An 18,139-nucleotide genomic window follows, 5' to 3' on the forward strand; every position below is an offset into this window, starting at 1 on the left:
AAACTAAACAAAACTAAAAATGTTACATTGCGACGCCGGTGTTTAATGGTAGTACATCAACTGACGTAAACTGTCATTTGTGACGTAAAGAACAACGCAAGTTACTATACTTGCTCAAAAACCTTTATCACGTCTTCTTACCGAATATAGTTTTTTTGTTTCTTCTAAACAGACAATATTTAGCGACAACTAAATAAAATACACAGGACAACCTGTGCAACGGTAGATAACACATGTTCATTTTGTAAAAAAAGAAAGAAAAGAATTGCCGTAAATGAAAATGGGACGTCACATATTTGATCAGGTGGCTTGTGACGCGGAAGAAGCCACGCCCTGACAAAGATGGCGACCGCGGAAGTGGGTGAGTGCTTTGTTTTCTGTACATGATTATTCCAAATAACATCAAACAAATAACGTCGCTGCGCACACGTAGCCCTGACGTCAAACACGTGTAAGTTTATCATAAGAGACGTCTGTACGTATTCGAAAAAAGGGGTATGTTTGCTCCATATCAAAGCGAGAGCAATCTGATAATGAAGTTCCATGCTATGGTTATTAGGGGGGAACATTTTTGAATTGGGTCAGATATTTTTTGAAGGATCGATCCATTCAAGTTTTGGTTGGAGCTCACTTCACTTCCACTTTATTTATATAGCACATTTAAACAACATTGTTGTGCTGCACAACAATATTAAAAACAATATTCAAATAGTATCCTTAGCTCTACCAATGACTGAATAAAAACACAAAATAAATAAATTTAAAACCAATATAAAAACAACATAGAAATAAATATGATTAAAAACGATTTTAAAGGGTAAAACTAGAGATGGCCGATAATGGCTTTTTTGCCGATATCCGATATTGTCCAGCTCTTAATTACCGATTCCGATATCAACCGATACCGATATATACAGTCGTGGAATTAACACATTATTATTAGAGATGTCCGATAATATTGGCCTACCGATATTATTGGCCGATAAATGCTTTAAAATGTAATATCTGAAATTATCGGTATAATTTTTTTTTATTATCGGTATTGTTTTTTTTAAATTTAATTTTGTTTTTTATTTTTTATTAAATCAACATAAAAAACACAAGATACATTTACAATTAGTGCACCAACCCAAAAAACCTCCCTCCCCCATTTACACTCATTCACACAAAAGGGTTGTTTCTTTCTGTTATTAATATTCTGCTTCCTACATGATATATCAATATATATCAATACAGTCTGCAAGGGATACAGTCCGTAAGCACACATGATTGTGCGTGCTGCTGCTCCACTAATAGTACTAACCTTTAACACTTCATTTTACTCATTTTCATTCATTACTAGTTTCTATGTAACTGTTTTTATATTGTTATACTTTCTTTTTTATGCAAGAAAATGTTTTTAATTTAATCATATTTTTTATTTTTTTTAAAAAGGATCTTATCTTCATCATACCTGGTTGTCCAAATTAGGCATAATAATGTGTTAATTCCACGACTGTATATATCGGTGTCGGTTGATATCGGTATCGGTTGATATCTGTATCGGTAATTAAGGGTTTGGTCAATATCAGATATCGGCAAAAAGCCATTATCGGACATCCCAGTGTTTCCCACACATTCATTTATTTGTGGCGGCCCGCCACGAAAGAATTACGTCCGCCACAAATTTAAAAAATAAAAACATTTTTTTTTTTTTTTTTTTTTTTGTCCTGTCCAGCTTCTCAGGCAAATCATATAGTAGATGTAGATGCCCATATAGGCTGTTCACATTTACTTTACAAAAGAGAAGTGTAGGATACTTCTCTTGTTGCCTTATTTGTATTTGACCACTACTGTTTTCTGTTTATTTGTTACTGACTGTGACAGGACACCTCTGCCTCTGTTTCACTTTATGTTGCTGGTAAATAATATGCTTGTAGTAGTAGGCTAAAGTTAAATGATTTAGTACGCACTAATTAAAGGGGCAGAGCTTTAAGAGACATTTTAGCTTTTATATTTTACAAGATATATTTTTTGTAAGAACCACAATTAATAAATATATTTCAGTGAATAACTTATTGTTCAAATCTGTATATAAATATGTACATAAAGTGTTGTAATTATATTGTAAAATGGATGGATGGACGTTTAAAACAAAACTGTTATTATTAATTAGTAAGTACACATTTTTTGAGCCTTTTTAGAGAAAATCATATGATTGTAGTAAATTATGCAAATTGCTCGATGATGTCATGGTGACCACGCCCATAGCCACGCCCCCACCGCAGTTTATGGGAAACACTGCATCCCTAATTCAAACCATAACCAATACCTGTAATGAGACTGTAATGCACTTCCAAAATGAACCTGAAGATGGCAGTGATGCAACACGTGGATGGCAACTGCCGTAAAAGTGTGAAGAAGACAAATAACGTCGCTATGTAAGCTTTGATGAAAGAATAAAGCCAGTGTTGATGTGATGACGTTTAGAGGGCAACATTAGTTAGCTTGCAGTTGTATAAAATATTAATGTGCATAAAAAAAAGACAATTTTTCTTTTCATTTGTCAGAGCGTCGGCGTTGCAAGCTGGCCTCCATGTCCATCGCCGCCATGGTCATCCTCCTGGGGGTACCTCTGTGGTGGCGGACCACCACCACGTACCGCGCCTGGTTGCCTGTCAGCGAGATCCAGGAGCTGGGTAACCTCCAGGTGCGCCTCGGTCTTCTTCCCCCTCCTCTTCCATTGTCCCATCTTCCGCTGTCATCTTCTCTCCCAGCTGCTCCTGAGCGCCGACGTGGAGGTTGTGTTCGCGCGGGGGACGCTGGTGGCGGAGCAGCACAAGAACATCCCCCAGACACGGACACACGTGGAGGATCACGCCATAGATGGTGATTTCATATGGACACAAACACACAGGGAAATTCAACTCGGGAGGGTTATGTTCCACCCCCGTCCTGTAGGTGGCAACAGTGTCCATCACAGGTGGTTGACAGTTGAAAGTGTTTAGGGTGGTTCTGCCATAGACATGTTATAAGTAGACGCAGCATTGGCTGCTGTGACGCGAGAAATTGGGCCGCTATCAGATTCTATTTGTAAAAAGCACTTTACATTGAGTAAATAACCTCAAAGTGCTACAGTGTATTAAAAAGAATTAATTTAAAAAAATAAAAATAAAAACTAGAACAGCAAAATAGCTACAACTAGTATGCATATATCTAAAAAAAAAAAGGCTTTTTTAAAAAGAAGGGTTTTTAAGCCTTTTTTAAAAGCATCCACAGTCTGTGGTGCCCTCAGGTGGTCAGGGAGAGCGTTCCACAGACTGGGAGCAGCGGAGGTGTCGTGCTCGTAGCTTTGACATTATTGTGAGGTTTTGTATTAGTGTTCATAAAAATAGATGTACCGGCCCCCAGACACATTTTGTTTCTCTAAATGTGGCCCCCGAGTCAAAATAATTGCCCAGGCCTGCTTTAAACACACCCCCCTTTTAGACCAGTTGATCTGCCGTCTCTTAATAATAATAATAATAATAATCTGCCGTCTCTTAATAATAATAATAATAATAGATTTTATTTGTAAAAAGCACTTTACATTGAGTAAACAACCTCAAAGTGCTACAGTGTATTAAAAATAATAAAAAATAAAAATAAAAACTAGAACAGCAAAATAGCTAGAACTAGTATGCATATATCTAAAAAAAAAAAAAAAAAAAAAGCTTTTTTAAAAACATATATCGGCCGATATATGTGTTAAAATGTGATATCGGAAATTATCGGTATCGGGTTTTTTTTTTATCGGTATCGTGTTTTTTTTGTTTTTTTTGTTTTTTTTAAATTAAATCCACATAAAAAACACAAGATACACTTACAATTAGTGCACCAAGCCAAAAAAACTCCATTTACACTCATTCACACAAAAGGGTTGTTTCTTTCTGTTATTAATATTCTGCTTCCTACATTATATATCAATATATATCAATACAGTCTGCAAGGGATACAGTCCGTAAGCACACATGATTGTGCGTGCTGCTGCTCCACTAATAGTACTAACCTTTAACACTTCATTTTACTCATTTCATTCATTACTAGTTTCTATGTAACTGTTTTTATATTGTTTTACTTTCTTTTTTATGCAAGAAAATGTTTTTAATTTATTTATCTTATTTTATTTGATTCATTTTTTAAAAAAGTACCTTATCTTCACCATACCTGGTTGTCCAAATTAGGCATAATAATGTGTTAATTCCACGACTGCATATATCGGTTGATATCAGTATCGGTAATTAAAGAGTTGGACAATATCGTATATCGGCAAAAAGCCATTATCGGACATCCCTAGTTTCAAGCCTTTTTTAAAAGCATCCACAGTACAATGATAATCACACACACACACACACACACACACACACACACACACACACACACACACACACACACACACACACACACACACTAGGTGTGGCGAAATTATTCTTTGCATTCGACCCATCACCCTTGATCACCCCCTGGGAGGTGAGGGGAGCAGTGAGCAGCTGCGGTGGCCACGCCCGAGAATAATTTTTTGGTGATTTAAGCCCCAATTCCGACCCTTGATGCTGCGTGCCAAGCAGGGAGGTAATGGCTCCCTTTTGTATAGTCTTTGGTATGACTCGGCCGGGGTTTGAACTCACAAAGCATTTCAGTTTGGCTTTGGCTCTTTTTTGTCTGCAGGGGCCACCTCTCTGTCTTACAGGTATGAGACACGTTACCGCACAGCAACTGTCATGGAGGAGGACGCCCTCAACAAGCCCACCGCCGCCGGTCAGCCTCGCCGTCGCCGAGCTCCTTCGAGGTCGTGTTTGACTTTTTGTGTCCTTTTAGAGTCGGACCTGTCCCTGCACACGCTCAGCGAGAGTCCGTGCGGTTCTTTGGTGGTCTACGTGATCCCGGGCTCCTCTTTGCTGCTGCCCCAGGTTTTTCAAACTCCCAACTCGTTTTGGCTCCAAAAAAAAAAGTTTGCGTGAATGATGATCTGCCGTCTCCAGGACGTGGAGGTGTATGTCGGCCGGCGACGCACGGCTCTGCTGCGCGCCCACGCCCAGACGGGCGCGGCCAGGACGCTGGACCAGCTGTTGGCTCGGCTGGAGCCGCGGGTCAAGAAGGTGCTGCGGGTGATGTCGTTCAGCCACGGCGACATCGCGGCCGCCCTCAGCAACCGAGTGCGTCTCAGCCCGGGAAGTCGACACAGCAAAGCTGACAGCATGAGAGCCTTCAAGTCCAGTCCAGGTTGGGAACACTTTCAACTTTTATTGCAGTCACGGGTGTGCCAATACATCGTTTTTTATAACAATATGTAATATGTACAATATACACACTGCAAGTATATATATAATGTAGTAACAGACACCTTCATAACAATATGTAATATGTACAATATACACACTGCAAGTATATATATAATGTAGTAACAGACACCTTCATAACAATATGTAATATGTACAATATACACACTGCAAGTATATATATAATGTAGTAACAGACACCTTCATAACAATATATAATATGTACAATATATACACTGCAAGTATATATATATAATGTAGTAACAGACACCTTCATAACAATATGTAATGTTTTATATACACACCGCAAGTATATACATAATGTAACAGACACCTTCATAACAATATGTAATATGTACAATATACACACTGCAAGTATATATATAATGTAGTAACAGACACCTTCATAACAATATGTAATATGTACAATATACACACTGCAAGTATATATATAATGTAGTAACAGACACCTTCATAACAATATGTAATATGTACAATATACACACTGCAAGTATATATATAATGTAGTAACAGACACCTTCATAACAATATGTAATATGTACAATATACACACTGCAAGTATATATATAATGTAGTAACAGACACCTTCATAACAATATATAATATGTACAATATATACACTGCAAGTATATATATATAATGTAGTAACAGACACCTTCATAACAATATGTAATGTTTTATATACACACCGCAAGTATATACATAATGTAACAGACACCTTCATAACAATATGTAATATGTACAATATACACACTGCAAGTATATATATAATGTAGTAACAGACACCTTCATAACAATATGTAATATGTACAATATACACACTGCAAGTATATATATAATGTAGTAACAGACACCTTCATAACAATATGTAATATGTACAATATACACACTGCAAGTATATATATAATGTAGTAACAGACACCTTCATAACAATATGTAATATGTACAATATACACACTGCAAGTATATATATAATGTAGTAACAGACACCTTCATAACAATATGTAATATGTACAATATACACACTGCAAGTATATATATAATGTAGTAACAGACACCTTCATAACAATATGTAATATGTACAATATACACACTGCAAGTATATATATAATGTAGTAACAGACACCTTCATAACAATATGTAATATGTACAATATACACTACCGTTCAAAAGTTTGGGGTCACATTAAAATGTCCTTATTTTTCAATGAAGATAACTTTAAACTAGTCTTAACTTTAAAGAAATACACTCTATACATTGCTAATGTGCTAAATGACTATTCTAGCTGCACATGTCTGCTTTTTGGTGCAATATCTACATAGGTGTATAGAGGCCCATTTCCAGCAACTATCACTCCAGTGTTCTAATGGTACAATGTGTTTGCTCATTGGCTCAGAAGGCTAATTGATGATTAGAAAACCCTTGTGCAATCATGTTCACACATCTGAAAACACTTTAGCTCGTTACAGAAGCTACAAAACTGACCTTCCTTTGAGCAGATTGAGTTTCTGGAGCATCACATTTGTGGGGTCAATTAAACGCTCAAAATGGCCAGAAAAAGAGAACTTTCATCTGAAAGTCGACAGTCTATTCTTGTTCTTAGAAATGAAGGCTATTCCACTAAATTGTTTGGGTGACCCCAAACTTTGGACAAATGAGGATTTACAACTAGAGATGTCGATAAATGCGGTAAAATGTAATATCGGAAATTATCGGTATCGTTTTTTTTATTATCAGTATCGTTTTTATTTTATTTTTTTTTTTATTAAATCCCCATAAAAAACACAAGATACACTTACAATTAGTGCACCAACCCAAAAAACCTCCCTCCTCATTCACACAAAAGGGTTGTTTCTTTCTGTTATTAATATTCTGCTTCCTACATTATATATCAATATATATCAATACAGTCTGCAAGGGATACAGTTATTAATATTAACAATATATATCAATACAGTCTGCAAGGGATACAGTCCGTAAGCACACATGATTGTGCGTGCTGCTGCTCCACTAATAGTACTAACCTTTAACACTTCATTTTACTCATTTTCATTCATTACTAGTTTCTATGTAACTGTTTTTATATTGTTTTACTTTCTTTTTTATGCAAGAAAATGTTTTTAATTTATTTATCTTATTTTATTTGAATCATTTTTTTAAAAAGTACCTTATCTTCACCATACCTGGTTGTCCAAATTAGGCATAATAATGTGTTAATTCCACGACTGTATATATCGGTTGATATCGGTATCGGTTGATATCGGTATCGGTAATTAAAGAGTTGGACAATATCGGCATATCGGATATCGGCAAAAAGCCATTATCGGACATCCCTATTTACAACCTTATCTTTTTGAAGCTGAATCTAGTGAGGATGAACTACTGCTTATAGAATTCAAAAGGTTTTTTGTATGCATTTTTAAAGTGATTTAGAGCAGTGGTCCCCAACCACCGGGCCGCGGCCCGGTACCGGTCCGCGGACCGATTGGTACCGGGCCGCACAAGAAATTGTTTATTTTTATTTTTTTAATGAAATCAACATAAAAAACACAATATATACATTATATATCAATATAGATCAATACAGTCTGCAGGGATACAGTCCCAAAGCACACATGATTGTATTTATTTATGTAAAAAAAAAAAAAAATTTTTTTTTTTTTTTTTTTTTTGGAAATACACCCAAACCCCCCCCCCCAAGTCTGAGAAGGTTTTGAATATGTATTTAGCCTATGAAACGCTAACATAAAAACTATTAAACATTAATAAACCTTTTTTGTAATGTCCTCCAGGTTATGAAATAACCTTCAGTCTGCTGAATCCTGACCCCAAGTCGCACCGACTACACTGGGACATAGAGGGCGCCGTGCAGAGCCACATCCAACCGCTGCTCTCCAAACTGGCCCCTCTCACCAACTTTAGCGTGGACTCTCAGGTCGGCGCCAACGCCACACAATTAGCATCAGTGCTACTACTACTTGAAATGAGTAAAAGTAGTCGCCGTGGTAACGTGTGGTGTTTGCAGACCTTGCACTACACCATGCTGGGCGTCAACGCCCGCTTCGACAGCAGCCGCGCCGTCTACACGCTGAGCGCCGACAGCCTGGCGCACGTCATCAACCCCGTGGAGGCTCGGCTGGGTAACCCCCATTTCTGATTGTCATTCAAATGTTGTAACAAGGTCGAAATAAGTGTGTTCTTTACCCCCAAATCTCTTTTAAGGTAGAAAGAAGTGTGTTCCTTACCCCAAAATCTCTTTTAAGGTTGAAAGAAGTGTGTTCTTTACCCCCAAATCTCTTTTAAGGTAGAAATAAGTGTGTTCTTTACCCCCAAATCTCTTTTAAGGTAGAAATAAGTGTGTTCTTTACCCCCAAATCTCTTTTAAGGTAGAAATAAGTGTGTTCTTTACCCCCAAATCTCTTTTAAGGTTAAAATAAGTGTGTTCTTTACCCCCAAATCTCTTTTAAGGTTGAAATAAGTGTGTTCTTTACCCCCAAATCTCTTTTAAGGTAGAAATAAGTATGTTCTTTACCCCCAAATCTCTTTTAAGGTAGAAATAAGTGTGTTCTTTACCCCCAAATCTCTTTTAAGGTTGAAATAAGTGTGTTCTTTACCCCAAAATCTCTTTTAAGATAGAAATAAGTGTGTTCTTTACTCCCAAATCTCTTTTAAGGTAGAAATAAGTGTGTTCTTTACCCCCAAATCTCTTTTAAGGTTAAAATAAGTGTGTTCTTTACCCCCAAATCTCTTTTAAGGTTGAAATAAGTGTGTTCCTTACCCCCAAATCTCTTTTAAGGTTAAAATAAGTGTGTTCTTTACCCCCAAATCTCTTTTAAGGTAGAAATAAGTGTGTTCCTTACCCCAAAATCTCTTTTAAGGTTGAAATAAGTGTGTTCTTTACCCCCAAATCTCTTTTAAGGTTGAAATAAGTGTGTTCTTTACCCCCAAATCTCTTTTAAGGTAGAAAGAAGTGTGTTCTTTACCCCCAAATCTCTTTTAAGGTTGAAATAAGTGTGTTCTTTACCCCCAAATCTCTTTTAAGGTTGAAATAAGTATGTTTTTTTACCCTGAATGTTTTAAGGTTGAAATAAGTGTTTTCTTTACCCCAAATTCTGTTTTAAGGTTGAAATAGATTGTATTTACCTTGAATGATGTTTTAAGGTTGAAATAGGTGTGTCCTTTACCCAGAATGTTGTTTTAAGGTTTGAATAATTGTTTTTTACCCTGAATTCTGTTTGAAGGTTGAAATAAGTGTTCTTTACCCCAAATTTTGTTTTAAGGTTTAAATAGGTGTGTCCTTTACCCTGAATGTTGTTTTAAGGTTGAAATAAGTGTTCTTTACCCCAAATTCTGTTTTAAGGTTTAAATAGGTGTGTCCTTTACCCCGAATGTTGTTTTAAGGTTTAAATAATTGTTTTTTTTACCATAAATGTTGTTTTAAGGTTGAAATAAGTGTATTTTTTACCCCAGATTCTGTTTTAAGGTTGAAATAAGTGTGATATTTACCCCAAATGTTCTTTTAAGGTTTAGTGTGTTATTTACCCCAAATGTGGTTTTAAGGTTGAAATAAGTGTCTTATTTACCCCAAATGTTGTTTTAAGGTTTGAATTAGTGTGTTCTTTACCTCAAATTATGTTTTAAGGTTGAAACATGTGTGTTCTTTACCCCAAATTCTGTTTTAAGGTTTAAGTAAGTGTGTTATTTACCCAAAATGTTGTTTTAAGGTTTGAATAAGTGTTATTTCCCCCGAATGTTGTTTCAAGGTTGAAATAAGTGTTCTTTACCCTGAATGTTGTTTTAAGGTTTAAATAATTGTTTTTTTACCCTGAATGTTGTTTTAAGGTTTAAATAAGTGTGTTATTTACCCCAAATTCAGTTGTATTGTTCAAATAAGTGTGGGTTTTTTACCCTGAATGTTGTTTTAAGGTTGAAATTAAGTGTGTTTTTTGCCCCAAATGTTCTTATAAGGTTTAAATAATTGTTTTTTTACCCTGAATGATGTTTTAAGGTTGGAATAATTATTTTTTACCCTGAATGTTGTTTTAAGGTTGAAATAAGTGTTCTTTACCCCAAATTTTGTTTTAAGGTTTAAATAGGTGTGTCCTTTACCCCGAATGTTGTTTTGAGGTTTAAATAATTGTTTTTTACACTGAATGTTGTTTTAAGGTTGAAATAAGTGTCTTCTTTACCCCAAATTCAGTTTTAACTGTTGAAATAAGTGTGTTCTTTATCCCAAATTCTGTTTTAAATAAGTATGTTCTTTACCCCGAAATCTGTTTTAAGGTTGAAATAAGTGTGTTGTTTATCACAAATTATGTTGTATTGTTCAAATAAGTGTTTTTTTTACCCTGAATGTTGTTTTAAGGTTGAAATAAGTGTGTTCTTTACCCCAAAATCTGTTTTAAGGTTGAAATAAGTGTGTTCTTTACCCCAAAATCTGTTTTAAGGTTGAAATAAGTGTGTTATTTACCCCAAGTGTTGTTTTAAGGTTGAAATAAGTGTTCTTTACTCCTTTCCCAGGTTCCAATGCTGCGTCTTCCAATCCGGTGCTGAACTTCCTGCTCTACGTGCCTGACGCCCAACATTCGCCGCTTCACATCCTCGACCGCAAGAAAAGCAAAGTGGCGTCCAATGCCTTCCACTCGCCACGCTGGGGAGGAATCATGGTGAGACAATTGCAGCTTTTTCTCCCCCCCGGGAAATCCACTTTTGGTCCTTTTCTGGTATCTCTCGGTCCCGTTTTGTTTGTTTTGTCCACTGCGACAATGGACAAGCCTCCGTCAGCAACACCCGGAGCGTGGGCTCATCAAAGGAGCGCCACGACTTTCATGTTCCGTCATTCAATGAAATAACGCGACAGAGATGGATGGACATGAAGACCACAGGAAAGATAGCTAAATGCTAACTTTGTGTAAATATCTTGACAAATATTAGAGGATTATATAAGTCACTGCTTCTCAAATATGTTCTGTTACGCCCCAACGAGGAAGAAGGAAATATTTTGCACCCCCCTACTTTCCACCATGACTAAAAATAGTATAGTTTTACACTCTCACACTAACATAATAGTGTGAGAGTCCAGTCCATAGTGGATCTAACATAATAGTGAGAGTCCAATCCATAGTGGATCTAACATAATATTGTGAGAGTCCAGTCCATAGTGGATCTAACATAATAGTGAGAGTCCAGTCTATAGTGGATCTAACATAATAGTGAGAGTCCAGTCCATAGTGGATCTAACATAATAGTGTGAGAGTCCAGTCCATAGTGGATCTAACATAATAGTGTGAGAGTCCAGTCCATAGTGGATCTAATATAATATTGTGAGAGTCCAGTCCATAGTGGATCTAATATAATATTGTGAGAGTCCAGTCCATAGTGGATCTAACATAATAGTGAGAGTCCAGTCCATAGTGGATCTAACATAATAGTGTGAGAGTCCAGTCCATAGTGGATCTAATATAATATTGTGAGAGTCCAGTCCATAGTGGATATAACATAATAGTGAGAGTCCAGTCCATAGTGGATCTAACATAATAGTGTGAGAGTCCAGTCCATAGTGGATCTAACATAATAGTGAGAGTCCAGTCCATAGTGGATCTAACATAATAGTGTGAGAGTCCCAGTCCATAGTGGATCTAACATAATAGTGAGAGTCCAGTCCATAGTGGATCTAACATAATAGTGAGAGTCTAGTCCATAGTGGATCTAACATAATAGTGAGAGTCTAGTCCATAGTGGATCTAACATAATAGTGAGAGTCCAGTCCATAGTGGATCTAACATAATAGTGTGAGAGTCCAGTCCATAGTGGATCTAACATAATAGTGAGAGTCCAGTCCATAGTGGATCTAACATAATAGTGAGAGTCCAGTCCATAGTGGATCTAACATAATAGTGTGAGAGTCCAGTCCATAGTGGATCTAACATAATAGTGAGAGTCCAGTCCATAGTGGATCTAACATAATAGTGAGAGTCCAGTCCATAGTGGATCTAACATAATAGTGTGAGAGTCCAGTCCATAGTGGATCTAATATAATAGTGAGAGTCCAGTCCATAGTGGATCTAACATAATAGTGAGAGTCCAGTCCATAGTGGGGCCAGCAGGAGATCATCTTGAGTGGAGACAAGTCAGCATCGCAGAGACGTCCCCAACTGATGCACACATGAGTGGTCCACCCCGGGTCCTGACTTTGAACAGCTAGCGCATCATCTGTGGTCACCTAATAACCACGCAAGAGACGGGGTCAGAGCGGAAAAGTGCTGCTAGGATCCTGACGAGAGTGCGGAAATATGACCACATCACACCAGTTCACAAATCCCTTCACTGGCTTCCTGTTCCACTCAGGATTGAACTCAAAGTCTCCCTGCTAACCCACCAGTGCCTCCATGGAAATGCCCCCCTCTACCTCAAAGAACTGCTCACCCCCAAATCCTCCACACAACCTCCGAGGACATAGCTACGGACAACGGGAGACCGGGCTTTCTGCTCCGCCGCTCCCAGTCTGTGGAACGCTCTCCCTGACCACCTGAGGGCACCACAGACTGTGGATGCTTTTAAAAAAGGCTTAAAAACCCTTCTTTTTAAAAAAGCCTTTTTTTTTTTTAGATATATGCATACTAGTTCTAGCTATTTTGCTGTTCTAGTTTTTATTTTTATTTTTTTAAATTAATTCTTTTTAATACACTGTAGCACTTTGAGGTTGTTTACTCAATGTAAAGTGCTTTTCACAAATAAAATCTATTATTATTATTATTATTAAGAGACGGCAGATCAACTGGTCTAAAATGGGGTTTTGTTTAAAGCAGGCCTGGGCAATTATTTTGACTCGGGGGCCACATTTAGAGAAACAAAATGTGTCTGGGGGCCGGTACATCTATTTTTATGAACACTAATACAAAACCTCACAATAATGTCAAAGCTACGAGCACGACACCTCCGCCGCTCCCAGTCTGTGGAACGCTCTCCCTGACCACCTGAGGGCACCACAGACTGTGGATGCTTTTAAAAAAGGCATAAAAACCCTTCTTTTTTTTAAAAATCCTTTTTTTTTAGATATATGCATACTAGTTCTAGCTAGTTGGCTGTTCTAGTTTTTATTTTTTTTATTTTTTATTATCTTTTTATTTTTTTAATACACTGTAGCACTTTGAGGTTGTTTACACAATGTAAAGTGCTTTTTACAAATAAAATCTATTATTATTATTATTATTATTATTATTAAGAGACGGCAGATCAACTGGTCTAAAAGGGGGGAGTGTATTTAAAGGTTAGCAACTCCATGGAGACAATGGTGCACTGTTAACTGGAATGAAGAAGCCGACACTTTCAAATGAGAATTGGAGAAGAGGACAAGGTCAATGTTTTTTTTCACCAAAATACTGACGCTGGTAATCGGCACCGTATGCGTTGGAATGTGAAGCGTACCCATGAGTCCTGAAACATGTCTGTGTTGGCAGGTTTACAATGTGGACAACAAGACGACACTTCCTGTGGACGTGGACATTAACATGGCTAACGTCATGGGCGTCTTCCTCGCGCAGCTACGGTAACCCGCGTCCCGTCCCACGCGGTCGGGACGTCCTACTAACGTCCGCACGCCCCCCCTGCAGGCTGCTGCTGGGCGTGCAGCCCTCGTCGCCTCCCCCCGGCGTCCTGGTGTCCCCCCCCGGCCCGTCGGGCCTGGCCGACTGGGAGCTGGACCGCCTCATGTGGAGCCGCAGCGTGGAGAACGTGGCCACGGCGACCACCGCCATCACCTCGCTGGCGCAGCTGCTGGACCAGATCGGCAACATCGTCATCAACGACAACATCGCCCAGCAGGTCAGAGATGGGGGGAGGGGGGGGGGGTAATATAAACACGCCCGCTAACGTGGCGGCGTCGCAGGTGTCCAACGCCGTCACGTCGCTGCAGCTGGCCGTGGCCGAGCTGGAGGCCGGCAACCTGGGCTTCGCCCTGCAGTACAGCAAGGAGGCCATGTTGGCGTCGGAGAGGGCCTTCTTTGACCCGTCGCTGCTGCACCTCCTCTACTTCCCCGACGACCAGAAGTTCGCCATCTACATCCCGCTCTTCCTGCCCGTGTGCGTGCCCATCCTGCTGTCGCTGCTCAGCGTGCTGGCCGAGGTGAGGCGGATGCGGAGGGACAAGCAGGCCAAGAAGGACTAAATGGAGAAATTATAGGATTAAAACATGTTTGGTGGTTTTTTTAATCCGGAAAAACAACCGCACTGAGTTTGATTTCAAAAGGGACAAAACCAGAACAAAAGCTGGGGAAACAGTCGTCCCTCTGATATGGATAAATACATTCTCGTGAAGTCGTAATCATAAATTGTCAGTCACATCCCTTTTTAAATAGGTTTTTCAACATAAAAAATCAAATAAAATACATTATTTCATTAAACCCTTAAAGAATGATTGAAACAGACATCATGTTTTCATAAAACCCCTAAAGAATGCTTTAAATAATACAGAAATATAATTTTAATAAACCCCTAAATAATTATTTCAATGATAAAGACAAAACATTTTTAATTTGACAAAAATAACATTTTATTAAAACCCTAAGTGATTTAATAGTAAAACAACATAATTTAATTAAACCCCTAAATAAATATTTAAATAAAGAAACAATGCAACAGCATCCATAATTTTACTAAAATAACATACATAATTTCATGAAACCCCGAAAGGATTATTGAAAAAACATACATCATGTTTTTATAAAACCCCTAAAGAATGCTTTAAATAATACAAAAACAACATCAACCCCTAAATTATTTAAATAATAAAGACAAAGCCACCACTTTTATAATTTTACTAAAATAACATTTTATTAAAACCCTAAATAATTATTTAAATAATAAAACAATTTTATTAAGCCCCTAAATAATTGTTTAAATAAAAAAACAAAGCAACATCATACATCATTTTCCTAAAATGAAATACATTATTTCATTAAACCCCTAAAGAATTATTTAAAAAAACATGCATCCTGTTTTATAGAACCCCTAAAAAATGCTTTAAATAATGAAATTATGTATGTTATTTTAGTAAAATTATGTATGATGTTGCTTAAGTTTTTTTATTTAAATATTTATTTCGAGGTTTAATTCAATTATGTTGTTTTATTAATTGAATAATTGTTTAGGGTTTTAATAAAATGTTATTTTGGTAAAATTATAAATGTTGTTGCTTTGTCTTTATTAGTTAAATAATTTAGGGGTTTACTAAAATGATGTTGTTTTTGTATTTAAAGCATTCTTTAGGGGTTTTATAAAAACATGATGTAGGTTTTTTCAATAATTGTTTCGGGGTTTCATGAAATTATGTATGTTATTTTAGTAAAATTATGTATGATGTTGCTTTGTTTTTTTATTTAAATATTTATTTAGAGGTTTAATTAAATTATGTTGTTTTATTATTTAAATAATTGTTCAGGGTTTTAATAAAATGTTATTTTTGTAAAATTAGAAATGTTTTGTCTTTATCACTTTGTCTTTATTTAAATAATTATTTAGGGGTTCATTAAAATTATGTTTTTGTATTAAAGCATTTTTTAAGGGTTCTATAAAACATGATGCATGTTTTTTAAAATAATTCTTTGGGGGTTTAATTAAATAATGTATTTCATTTTACGAAAATGATGTATGATGTTGCTTTTTTTTTTTTTTAAACAATTATTTAGGGGCTTAATAAAATTGTTTTATTATTTAAATAATTGTTTAGGGTTTTAATAAATTGTTATTTTAGTAAAATTATGTATGATGTTGCTTTGTTTTTTTTAATTTAAATATTTATTTAGGAGTTTAATTAAATTATGATTCAATTAATAAAACAACATAATTTAATTAAACCTCTAAATAAATATTTAAATAAAAAAACTTAAGCAACATCATACATAATTTTACTAAAATAACATACATAATTTCATGAAACCCCGAAAGAATTATTGAAAAAACATACATCATGTTTTAATAGAACCCCTAAAAAATGCTTTAAATAATACAAAAACATAATTTTAATGAACGCCTAAATAATTATTTAAATAAAGACAAAGTGATAAAGACAAAACATTTCTAATTTTACAAAAATAACATTTTATTAAAACTCTAAACAATGATTCAATTAATAAAACAACATAATTTAATTAAACCTCTAAATAAATATTTAAATAAAAAAACAAAGCAACATCATACATAATTTTACTAAAATAACATACATAATTTCATGAAACCCTGAAAGAATTATTGAAAAAACATACATCATGTTTTTATAAAACCCCTAAAGAATGCTTTAAATAATACAAAAACATAATTTTAGTAAACCCCTAAATGATTTAAATAATAAAGACAAAGCAACAACATTTATAATTTTACTAAAATAACATTGTATTAAAACCCTAAACAATTATTTAAATAATAAAACAATTTTATTAAGCCCCTAAATAATTGTTTAAATAAAAAAACAAAGCAACATCATACATCATTTTTCTAAAATGAAATACATTATTTAATTAAACCCCTAAAGAATGATTTAAAAAAACATGCATCATGTTTTATAAAACCCCTAAAAAATGCTTTAAATAATACAAAAACATAATTTTAATGAACCCCTAAATAATTATTTAAATAAAGACAAAGTGATAAAGACAAAACATTTATAATTTTACAAAAATAACATTTTATTAAAACCCTTAACAATGATTTAAATAATAAAACAATTTTATTAAACCCCTAAATAATTGTTAAAATAAAAAAAACAAAGCAACATCATACATAATTTTACTAAAATAACATACATTATTTCATGAAACCCCAAAACAATTATTGAAAAAACATACATCATGTTTTTATAAAACCCCTAAAGAATGCTTTAAATAATACAAAAACAACATCATTTTAGTAAACCCCTAAATTATTTAACTAATAAAGACAAAGCAACAACATTTATAATTTTACTAAAATAACATTTTATTAAAACCCTAAACAATTATTTAAATAATAAAACAATTTTATTAAGCCTCTAAATAATTGTTTAAATAAAAAAACAAAGCAACATCATACATAATTTTCCTAAAATAAAATACATTATTTCATTAAACCCCTAAAGAATTATTTAAAAAAACATGCATCATGTTTTTATAAAACCCCTAAAGAATGCTTTAAATAACACATCACTTTCTAAATAGGTTTTTCAACATAACACACTTTACGCTCTTTTAATCCGATATAGTAATGCTGCGTGAGGCTGAGCCAATCAGTGGCCACGATGCTGAACAGTGCACTCTTCTACCGTAGTATTGATTGTTTTTTTGTGTATATATAGTCCTATTTAGGCTTGAAAATGCCTCTGGTTTTCGGACCCAAAAATGGTAGAATAGGCTTTAAAAAATGATTCCCTAAAAAATGTGTAATGTTGAAGCGGGACGTGGCGAGGGACGACTGTACGTGCTTTTTGTTGGGCCGCGGGGAAACTAAAGTTTGTGTTGGGGAGGATTTCTAAATAATGAATGTCTACTGTGATTGTTAACCACAGGAACTTGAATGGTTGTGTGTTTTTATATTTGAATTCATAAGTTATTGACTAATAAAAGAAATTAAAAATAATTTGACATTGTACTTTTTGATAATCAACATGTTTTTTTTAAAAACCCTGAATAAGTAAGTAGTACAAAAACATACATCAACAACATACATAATTTGATTAAACCCCTTAAGAACTTTAAATAATTAAAACATAATTTCATGAAACCCCTAAAGAATTATTTAAACAGACATCATGTTTTCATGAAACCCCTAAAGAATGCTTTAAATAATACAAA

At 35.3% G+C, this 18,139-nt stretch overlaps 1 protein-coding gene across 1 annotated transcript; it reads left to right on the forward strand.

Moving 5' to 3' along the window:
- Nucleotides 1-324: 324 nt before the first annotated feature.
- On the forward strand, nt 325-17,910 carry pigs (phosphatidylinositol glycan anchor biosynthesis, class S). Its single transcript, XM_062049243.1, has 12 exons — nt 325-361; nt 2,550-2,689; nt 2,757-2,868; nt 4,687-4,776; nt 4,837-4,928; nt 5,001-5,241; nt 8,111-8,253; nt 8,344-8,458; nt 10,839-10,984; nt 13,778-13,866; nt 13,931-14,141; nt 14,206-17,910. Exons 1-12 carry the CDS (start codon nt 343-345, stop codon nt 14,482-14,484), a joined length of 1,677 nt encoding a protein of 558 aa, XP_061905227.1. The 5' UTR covers nt 325-342; the 3' UTR covers nt 14,485-17,910.
- Nucleotides 17,911-18,139: the final 229 nt, after the last annotated feature.

The sequence above is a fragment of the Entelurus aequoreus genome, linkage group LG05, assembly GCF_033978785.1.
Source record: "Entelurus aequoreus isolate RoL-2023_Sb linkage group LG05, RoL_Eaeq_v1.1, whole genome shotgun sequence".
Lineage (NCBI taxonomy): Eukaryota > Metazoa > Chordata > Actinopteri > Syngnathiformes > Syngnathidae > Entelurus > Entelurus aequoreus.

Bases quoted from the DNA above. Each gene is read 5' to 3' on its own strand.
- pigs (XM_062049243.1), top strand. The intron at 10,985-13,777 runs GTGAGACAATTG...CTGTGTTGGCAG, and splicing joins CACGCTGGGGAGGAATCATG to GTTTACAATGTGGACAACAA. The intron at 13,867-13,930 runs GTAACCCGCGTC...CCCCCCCTGCAG, and splicing joins GTCTTCCTCGCGCAGCTACG to GCTGCTGCTGGGCGTGCAGC.